Here is a 10,279-nt window from a genome sequence, read left to right as displayed (position 1 = left end):
AGTTGTGGGAAACATGCCTGGCTTGTAAGAGGCCCCCCAGGTGTGATACTTGGCATCTCAAGGTGGAACTGGGGATGATGAGCTAATATGGATCAATTGCCTGCACAAAGCATCTTCCTTCAACCCAAACCCTCTGTGCTTTTCTCTTTCTATGGGCTGTGCTGTTATTCACATCCAGCCGAAGGCAGATAAAGTAACAACTCTCTTAACGGCAAATGGGCATCTTTTGCAAAGTACTGGAATACGAAAGGGGGAGGGGAGATAAAAGAATGCATTCGGGGACCAGGTGGATTAGTTATTTATAATAACCTAACAACTGTGTTTTGGTGCAATATAAATATTCCTCCATGTTCGCCCTCTCTGGAATGCACCCCATGGTTCCACATCTATGTTTAAAACGATATTCCAACCCCATATAATTGCTGTGGAACGCACTCCCAAGAGGTGTGGATGTGCTGGCAGGTGCATAAGCCTTCTGAGTGGATCAGAACAAAGGTTAAAAGCCCCACGCCTTTGCAAAGCCCCACGGCATGTGCCCCTTGGCACGCTCCCTACCCCTCATCTCCAGCATATGGTATTTGAGAGGCATGTTGTCTGTGGAACTGGAGGTAATATTGCCATCATGACGAATAGCCATGGACAGCCTTCTCCTCTGAGGATAAGGATGGAAAAGGACTGTGCAATCCAAATCATTTTTATGAGCGTTCCGGGAAATCACAGTAAGGTTTGGACCTGCTTTGTGAGTTACCAATGTTTGTGCTTAAGCACGGCTTCTGATTGGCTGCAGGAAGCTCCTGCAGCCAATTGGAAGCCATGGAAGCCCCATTGGACATTTGGGTTCCAAAGAACGTTTGCAAACCGGAACACTCACTTCCAGGTTTGCGGTGTTTGGGAGCCAAAACGTCCGAGTATCAAGGCGTTTGGAATCTAAGGTATGACTGTATAATATGAAGTGAAGGCTTGCAGCAGCGGCCAATTTTCACGTTGCAGGAATGGCCTACTTGGTACCGTCAACATTGCTGACTCCATCATGACTATTCAGGGATATTGGAAGCTGGAGCCCAGCAAAGCCTTGAGGACAGCAAGTTGGCTAGCCCTGATTTATCTAATTATTTAGGCTGCTAGCCTCAGCTCTGAACACCTACGTTGCATTTTCAGACATGCACGAGGAGCATGTAGCCTTCCAAATACTGCTAGCCTCCAATTCTCATAGCCCTTGGCCATTGAGTCCAACAGCATCTGGAGGGTCAAAGCTTGCTTTCAATATCTGCACTTCACCATAAGGCAAAACATTTCCTTTCAAACGCTCTGCAGGTATTCCACCACATTCAAATAAAAGACAACACCACAGTCAGGGCTTTAAAAAAACAAATTCTAATGAAAACAAATGCTTCTCCCGCTCCCACAGTTTTTATATTAAACACACCGGCTCTCCGCGCAAGAGCCGAGAGCCCTATTTTCATCACGCAAGCGGGAACTGCGAAGAAGGAAGGACGTCCCGGGGGGAAAGTTCTTAACTCTTCAGTTTCAGGTCCAAGGGCTTCAGGAAGTGTGGCAAAGGCAGGTCGTCCAGCGCCTCTGGGAACTGATCTGGCGTAATGGTCCCGATTAAGACTTGCATGGAACTCACAAAGAGGGAGGGAGGCGCTAAGCCCGCCAGCCACTGGAACCTGGGCTTCCCCAGCAGGTCCTGCCATTGCTCAGAGTCCTGCAGCAGCTGCTGCTTCATGGCACAGTGGGAGCCCCGAGGCACAAAGAGGAACAGGGAGTCCAGGAGAAGCAGCTTGGTGCGCAGGTTCGAGGCCGGGCTCTCCCAGATCTGCTGCAGGAGGAGGTCCAAGGGTGTGTTCCCCGTGCAGTCAACAAGGCAGGGTGAGGCCCCGTGGCCCAGCAGCAGCAGCAAACACTCGGGCCTCACCAGCTCACAAGCCACGTGGAGGGCGGTCTTGCCTCCTTCCACTCGGCTGCACCCTCTGCGGTCCAAATAGCTGGCCCGCTCGCTCGCCGGGAAGTCTCTGATGGCCTTCAGGATCTCCAGAAGGATGTGGACGCGGTTGTAGCGCACAGCCATAGCCAAGTGAGGAGCGGAGGAATGGCAGCAGCTGAAGTGAAGGCTGGGGATAGCCAGGGCACTCTGAGGGAAGTTGCTCAGCAGGTAGCGGGCGTAAGGCTGGTGGTTATGCACCAGGGCGTAGAGGAGGGCCTCGGAAGGGGAGTAGGTGCTGACTTTGCCCCCTTCCTGCCAGTGGAAAGCCTCCATGCGCCTCATGTCCTCCAACAGCCACACGGGCAGCTGGTCCCTCACCGCTTGGTAGAAGGCAAAGGAGGACTTCTTGCATTGCTTCTGGGACTGGGAGCTGTGGCTGCTGTAGCTGCCCAGCCATTTGATGTTCCAGGGCATCGCTGGGGTGGCGCGTCAAGGAAGGAGGCTTCCCAATGGTCTACCAAGCCGTTTCTTCATGAAGGCCCAAGAGAGGTGAGAACGCTGGGAAAGGAAGAAGCACAATGATTAGGACACACAAGCACACCGCTGCCCACTCAGACGTTGCCCTTCTGAGCCCATCGTACAATTCTTATCAGAGGGTGCTCTTCGACACCAAAAGTTGTGCATGCACACAAAGGCCACTGGTCTTGGGTGATGGGAACTCCAGCCCAACAACACCTGAAATGCGCCACTTTGGCTATTCCCAATTTAGCGTGTGTTTTACTTTGTGCCCCCGCAATCTTGCAAAGCTAACTGCAGTTTGGGGAGCGAGGCAATTTGGACCAGGAAAACATCATGGGTGTGTGGGTGTCAAAACACCTTAATTCCCCAGTGCTATAGTTCCGTTCAAATTCAGACCCCCACGCCCAGCTGCATTAAAATAAAGACAAAAACATCAGCAGATTGACGCTGCTCAGTTTTTTATGAACCTTTTTTTTTTTTTTTTGAGAAGCAGGAGATCAACCACAGAACTCTCCCATAATGTGTTGTTCGGCCCTTATGACATGCGCTGGTTATCTCCCGCTTGGACTACTGCAATGCGCTCCACGTGGGGCTACTTTTGAAGGTGACTCAGAAACTACAACTAATCCAGAACATGGCTGCCAGGCTGGTGACTGGGAATGGCCTCCGAGAGCATATAACACCGGTCCTGAAGGATCTATACTAGCTCCCAGTACATTTCCAAGCACAATTCAAAGTGTTGGTGTTGACAGAACCTTTAGAAGACATCTGCAGGCAGCCCTCTATAGGGAAGCGGTTAATGTTTGATGTTTCATTAAGCTTTTATATTTGTTGGAAGCCACCCAGAGTGGCTGGGGCAACCAAGGCAGATGGGCGGGATACAAATAAAAATTATTATAACTAACACTAAGTCCCCCCTCCCCCCTGAGTGTAATGGCATTTATTCATGTGCTTTCATCAAGCAACTCTGTGTAGTTCAGAAACACGTGTTCTCAAAATACCTGTACAGTACCCAAACCGTATGGCCAAGCCAAAGGCACCTTCAACTCCAAAAGAAGGCTTTCTGAGAGCAAAAGTAGTCTTACCAGTGACTTCACGGGACTATAGAAAGCTGCCAGGCCATTGGTCCACTTGGCTCAGTAGATCAGACAATATTGAGCTAGATGGACCAAGGGCCACGGCCAAAGGCCGCTCCCTATGTTCCTTCCAGCACCACCCAGCGTGGAGCGGTGTTGTTGTAACTTAGTTGTAACTAGCCTTTATTGGCATAAGTTAAAACAGTAAAATCATACAAAGTCATCCAAATACACTGATAATTCAAACACATACAATAAAAAGACTAGATAACCACCATTGAATAAATCAGGCAACTTTAGATTTAGAAATCTCGGCTAAGTATCACGAGACTATCTTGATAGTTTCGGGAGTATCATCCCTCAACAAATATCGGATTACAGACTCTCTGCAAATTGATATTTTGCAGAGTAAGGGAGTCACTAGGAGATCTCTGATGGGTGTTGAGAAGAGGGCAACCCAAAATTATGTGGTGTATTGTATCTGGTGTTTTCTCATTACAGGAACAAAATCTGTTCTGGGAGAGGATTTTTTTTGAAACCTTCCAAACAATATAGATGAGGGGAATGCATTTAGACAAGCTAGCATAGAAGCTCTGCCATGCGATGGAGTCTCTAAATCAGGCATAGGCAAACTCCGCCCCTCCAGATGTTTGGGACTACAATTCCCATCATCCCTAGCTAACAGGACCACTGATCAGAGATGATGGAAATTGTAGTCCCAAACATCTGGAGGGCTGGAGTTTGCCTATGCCTGCTCTAAATTATAAAAGTAATTAAGCATCACTCTATGGCGGGGCTGCAATCCTAAGTAGACGTGGCACAGTGGTTAGAGTGCTGGACTAGAACCTGGGAGACCGAGGATTCAAATCCCCACCCAGCTGTGAACTTCACTTGGCCACCTTGGGCCAGTTGCTTTCAGTCTATCCTACCTCACAGGGTTGTTGTGGGGGTTCAATGAGGAAAGAGGAGAACCACGTATATGCCAGCTTGAACTCAATGGACAAAAAGGTGGGATATCAATTCAAAATTAAATAATTACAGGGGTTTTTTAAATGTTGATGTCCAGAGAGCCTTCTCTTTCCCTCCACTAACTCCTCTGCCTTCCTCCCCACCTCCCACATCACAGTGGACTTTTAATTTTATGCTATTTTATTTATTAAATTTGTATGCCGCCCTCCATCTGAAGATCACAGGACTTGTGCATCCCACCAAACCCTCTGGCTGATTTAGCCACTGTCTGCAATGTCCTCCATTCTGCAGCAGAAACTTAAGCAGCTCTAGATAATAATTGCCTAAGCCCCCAACAAAGTCTGCAAGGAGTACGGACACTTCTCCCCTCATCCTTTCACCTCTTGTGCCTCCTGATTTTCAGCACAACAGTTAGCAATTAACTTTCCTCTCCTCCCCCCACTACCCCATGTCCCTTTTAAAAAAATATAATAAAACCGGGAGGGAAGAGCTAGTTGAACAAACAGGGCAGCTGAAATCTGGTCCGGACTGCAAACAGCTTCCCTTAAGGCAGGTGAAACTGAAAACTGCAAAGTTAGCTTTTACCGGACACCTGGAATCTAAACAACTTGTAGGCAAAGATCTGTTCAGGGCCATTGCCCTTGAGGTTTCCTAGGATAGGATAAGGAATATTACCCCCCCCCCCAAAGCCACATGACATCTATTTTGATTTAACTTACAAAGCTACCGTATTTTTTGCTCTATAAGACTCACTTTTTTCCCTCCTAAAAAGTAAGGGGAAATGTGTGTGCGTCTTATGGAGCGAATGCAGGCTGTGCAGCTATCACAGAAGCCAGAACAGCAAGAGGGATTGCTGCTTTCACTGCGCAGCGATCCCTCTTGCTGTTCTGGCTTCTGAGATTCAGAATATTTTTTTTATTGTTTTCCTCCTCCAAAACCTAGGTGCGTCTTATGGTCTGGTGCATCTTATAGAGTGAAAAATATGGTATCTATGGTCACATTCACACCATTTAAAGCACTGTGATACCACTTCAAATCACCATGGTTTCCCCTGAATAATTTGGGGAGCTGTAGCTTGTGAAAGGTGTTGAGAAATGTTAGGAAATAAGAGTGGTTTAACAGTGAATCCTTCTTCCCAGAGAACTATGGGAATTGTAGCACCCATAACAAACTACAGCTCCCAGAGTTCTTTGGGGGAAGCCAAGACTGTTCAAAGTGCCATAAAGGTATCATGTGTAAATGTGACCGATGTCAAATTCATTGACTGGATGTTCCTGGTGTAACAGAATGAAGAGCATGCCTTGCAACACCCTTAGATTGCGCCAAACTCTGTTGAGCAGGCATTTATCATTAAGTTATCTCCCGCTTGGACTACTGCAATGTGCTCTACGTGGGGCTACCTTTGAAGGTGACTCGGAAACTACAACTAATCCAGAATGCGGCAGCTAGACTGGTGACTGGGGGCGGCCGCCGAGACCACATAACACCGGTCTTGAAAGACCTACATTGGCTCCCAGTACGTTTCCAAGCACAATTCAAAGTGCTGGTGTTGACCTTTAAAGCCCTAAACGGCCTCGGCCCAGCATACCTGAAGGAGCGTCTCCACCCCCATTGTTTGGCCCGGACACTGAGGTCCAGCGCCGAGGGCCTTCTGGCGGTTCCCTCATTGCGAGAAGCAAAGCTACAGGGAACCAGGCAGAGGGCCTTCTCGGTAGTTGCACCCGCCCTGTGGAACGCCCTCCCATCAGATGTCAAAGCGATAAACAACTACCTGACATTCAGAAGACATCTTAAGGCAGCCCTGTTCAGGGAAGTTTTTAATGTGTGATATTTTAGTGTTTTTTGGCTTCTATGGAAGCTGCCCAGAGTGGCTGGGGAAACCCAGCCAGATGGGCAGGGTACAAATAATAAATTATTATTATTATTATTATTATTATTATTATTATTATTATTATTATTATCTCAAAAAATAGTGGGAGGAGATCAGCTTGCTTTGACCCCCAAAGAGGCAAAAGATAGGTTATGAAAGTCAAAGTTTGAGGCATAAACAGCACGTCAAAGACTGAACGAGAATTACAACTGAAGCTCTTGGAACGGTATGAGCTTCAGAACCGCAGTTCTTGACATGGTGAAGCAAATTGGCGGAAGGACTGTGTCTCAGTGGCAGAACATGCATGCAAAATAGTCTTGGGTTCAATCCAAAACCAGGCCATATTGGAAATGTCTGAAAGCTAGAGAGCTGCTACCAGGCAGTGTATAGACAACAGATGAGCTGGATTGTCTGCCACTGAACCAGTCTAGGCAATACTGAGCTAGATAAACCAATGTTTTAATTTGGACTCTTCCTTCCTTGGGAGTTTTTTTAAAGCAGAGATTGGATGGCCATCTGTCGTGGAGGCTTCAGTTTATATTCCTGCTTAGCAGGAGCTTGGACTTGAAGAAGAGTTTGGATTTGATATCCTGCTTTATCACTGCCCTAAGGAAGTCTCCAAGCGGCTAACAATCTCCTTTCCCTTCCTCCCCCACAACAAACACTCTGTGAGGTGAGTGGGGCTGGGAGACTTTGGAGAAGTGTGACTGGCCCAAGGTCACCCAGCAGCTGCATGTGGAGGAGCGGAGACACGAACCCGGTTCACCAGATTACGAGTCCACCACTCTTAACCACTACACCACACTGGTTGATGACTCTTGGCATCCCAACTCTACAATTCTATGGTATAAGGCAGCTTCATTTGCTACTCTTTCTTCGTGGAACCTCAATGGGCTGCTCCAGCTCCATGCATCCGAAACCCAGAATTTGTGCAGATTTAAAATTCAGAAAGGTAGCAAACTACAAATCTTCCCTACGCTCCCTCTGCACCCCCAGATTCCCAATCAGTATAACGCATGCAGTAATGTGACTTCCCATTTATTTATTTTCTTCCTTGTAGCAACTCTTGACAACAACCCAGTGCTCTCTCAATGTATTGGATTGCTGTGTGTGTGTGTGTGTGTGTGCAGGAGATGATGCCAAAGTTTGTGGAGTGAGTGCAGGGGTGGGGGAGGCTCCCTGGATGGCAACTTTTAAAAATACATTTATTTATTATTGAATTTATATCCCACCTTTTTGTCCATTGAGCTCAAGGTGCCATATCCGTGGTTCTCCTCATTTAAACCCCAACAACAGCAGCAAGAATACTTATTGCAAAGTATTGGAAGACACAAGAACTACCCACTCTGGAAGAATGGCAGATGAAGGTGATGGACTATATGGAATTGGCGGAAATGACTGGCAGAATTCGAGACCAGGGAGAAGAGTCGGTGGAAGAAGATTGGAAGAAATTTAAAGACTATTTACAGAAATATTGTAAAATTAATGAATGTTAGAATGATGTTGGATTGAAGTTAAGTGGTTTCTAGCTGTAATGGTATAAAAGAATATGAAAAAAATTGGATTTTTAACAGGTAAAAATTTAATGTTATAATATATTAAGATTAAAGATCAGGATAAAATAAGGAGGGAAAGGAATTGCTGAACTAATGAATTGAACTGGAATACAAAAAAGGGAGGTATGAGGAGGTCTGGGAAACAAGTAAATGAAAGATAAGTGACAAAAAGATGGAACTGTTTTTAACTGTTTGTATTCTTTCTTTTTTCTTTTTCATTATGTAATATTGTGAAAACTTTAATAAATATTTATTTAAAAAAAATAAAATAAACCCCAACAACAACCCTGTGAGGTTGGCTCGACTGACCACCAGAGTTTGGAAAAGGACTGCCTTACAGGCTCTGGAGCTGGTGGGTTTCCCAAGCACCTAATGGGGCAAAAGTTGTTGCTTTTTAGAAGGATATTCTCCTTTCCGGCATCTTTTGAGCCCAGCTCAGGAGGATTATCAAAGCACGCTGTTGTCACTGCTGCGGCTCTCTCTTCCTATTGATACCCCTGAGATGAGGGAACTCTGCCAGCCAACTCAGAAACACAGTTTTCTGTCATACTGGCGCTTGCTGAGAAGTTGAAAGGTATTCGCTTCCTGGCTCAGAGAAGCTTGGTATGAAACAACTGAGAACGTCACCTCGGTCGTTGGTGGGAAGGGACAAACTATGAGGAGGTGTCACAGCGAATCAGCTGGCAGGCTCGTGACAGGAGCCTCAGTTCACATGAACAAACTGGCATCCCTGAGAACCCCAGCTGAGTGTAGCTATGCAAAAATACAGTGTGTAGTGAACTGGGTGTGCGACTGCACCCAACTATGAAGCTGCCACATCGCCAGCCTCACTCCGCTGCCAAATCTGGTTGCATTCTGGCAGCTGAGGTGAACATGGTTTGAGTTGTGCGATTTACCACAAAAACTCACTCAATGCACACTCTCTATTGGCCACTTCGGTCATTTTGAGGGGCCCCAAGTGCTTTCAGTGTGAGGCAGCTGCTTGGTCCATCTAGCTCAGTATTGCCCATACTGACCAGTAGTGGAGCTCCAGGGTTTCAGGGAGGGTGTCTCTCTCAGCCATACCTGGAGATGTTGGGGATTGAACCTGTGACGTTCTGCATGCCAGACAGATGCTCTGCCACCAAGCTACAGCCCTTCCCCATTCCAGACCAATGAAATGCCACAACTTTCGTCTTTCCAGATGCTGCAGCCCCATGATCTAGGCTCTCCCCACCTCGCTGCCTTCGCCTTTCTTCCAACTCAAGCCCAGGCTCCCCTCTCCAGGCCCTCCACCTCTCCTCACCGCCAAGCTCAGGAGTCCTGCTCCCCTCCTTGCTTGGCAAATTCTCTCTCCTGCCCCATGGCATTCTGGAGAGGACCTTATTACTTTTAGGAGAACGATCTCCGAGGCCAAGGCTTCAGAGCAGAATGGAAAGATCCTCACGACCCCAGGCTCTGCAGCTCCCCGCCCCCCAAACTCTCCTTCTTCCTTCCTTGGGAGGTTTTCAAGCAGAGGTTGGACGGCCATCTGTCCTGGATGCTTCCCGTTGTGATTCCTGCACTGCAGGGGGGGATGGACTAGTTGATCCTTGAGGGTCCCTTCCAGCTTGACAATTCTCCGATTCCCCCGCATCATTTCGAGGCGCCCTTCCCTCCCTCCTTCCCTCCTCTTCCCAGATCTCCATCTTCGCCTCCCGCACCCCCAGTTCTCTCCTCCTTCGCCCCAGATCTCCCCTTGCGCCTCCTGCTTTTGCAGAGAAAGGGGTCGCCCGCCCCACTGGCGGGTGGACGGACGCCTCTCGGAGCCCAGGGGAAGCGGCTGCTCGACGGGAAAGAAGCCCGAGCGGAATCCTCCTTACCTCTCCTCCGCTGCCGGCGATGATGCCGCCTCGGACTTGGAGCGGGGAAATTGCGCGTGGGCGCCGACGCCGCTTGCCGGCTCCTTGCAGCCCAGCCGGCTTCCTGCTGCAATGAATGAGCTGCGCCTCTCGCTCCTGCTCTCCGCCCTCGGCAACCACACGCAGCTCAGCCCAGCCCTCCGCCAGCTCCTCCGCGGCCTGCGCTCTCCTCCGCTGCTTGCGCAGAGCTGGATCGCCGCTTCCCTTCCCGGAGCGCAGGAGAGGCAGCACCGCGCAGCAGCAGCAGCAGCAGCCGCCAAACCTCGGCTGCCTCCTCTAGGCTCTTTTATCCCCTCCGGCCCGGGGAAGGTCAGTCCGGACCGGGGAAGCGTCCAGCGCCCCGTGATTGGTCCCCGCCCGGGGCTCCCCCAACTTCCCATTGGCTGCGAGGGAGGAGAGGCCGGCGCCCCGCGACGATTGTTTGCGTCAGAGGGAGGCGAAGTTCCAAGGAACTTGGCCGGGCTGCGCGCGCGCCATGGAGA

General features: G+C 48.9%; 1 protein-coding gene across 2 annotated transcripts; it reads right to left on the bottom strand.

Annotated features, from left to right (window-relative positions):
• Nucleotides 1–1,358: 1,358 nt before the first annotated feature.
• Nucleotides 1,359–10,055, bottom strand: ANKRD9 (ankyrin repeat domain 9). Of its 2 annotated transcripts, none has more exons than XM_081194143.1 (2): nucleotides 9,759–10,055; nucleotides 1,359–2,485 (listed from the first exon to the last, which is right to left on the bottom strand). In XM_081194143.1, exon 2 carries the CDS (start codon nucleotides 2,399–2,401, stop codon nucleotides 1,514–1,516), a length of 888 nt encoding a protein of 295 aa, XP_081050269.1. In that variant the 5' UTR covers nucleotides 2,402–2,485; nucleotides 9,759–10,055; the 3' UTR covers nucleotides 1,359–1,513. The 2 variants fall into 2 exon arrangements, with proteins under 2 accessions (XP_081050269.1, XP_081050270.1); XM_081194144.1 differs by lacking the exon at nucleotides 9,759–10,055 and adding an exon at nucleotides 7,594–7,614.
• Between the last annotated feature and the right edge of the window lie 224 nt (nucleotides 10,056–10,279).

Source organism: Podarcis bocagei (genome assembly GCF_964188305.1).
Source record: "Podarcis bocagei genome assembly, chromosome: 1".
Lineage (NCBI taxonomy): Eukaryota > Metazoa > Chordata > Lepidosauria > Squamata > Lacertidae > Podarcis > Podarcis bocagei.
The sequence above is the reverse complement of the archived record's forward strand: the minus strand, read 5'-3'. Positions and strand labels throughout refer to the sequence as shown.

What these genes read in the sequence shown, in the direction of transcription:
- ANKRD9 (XM_081194143.1), bottom strand. Translation starts at nt 2,401, where the DNA reads ATGCCCTGGAACATCAAATGGCTGGGCAGCTACAGCAGCCACAGCTCC.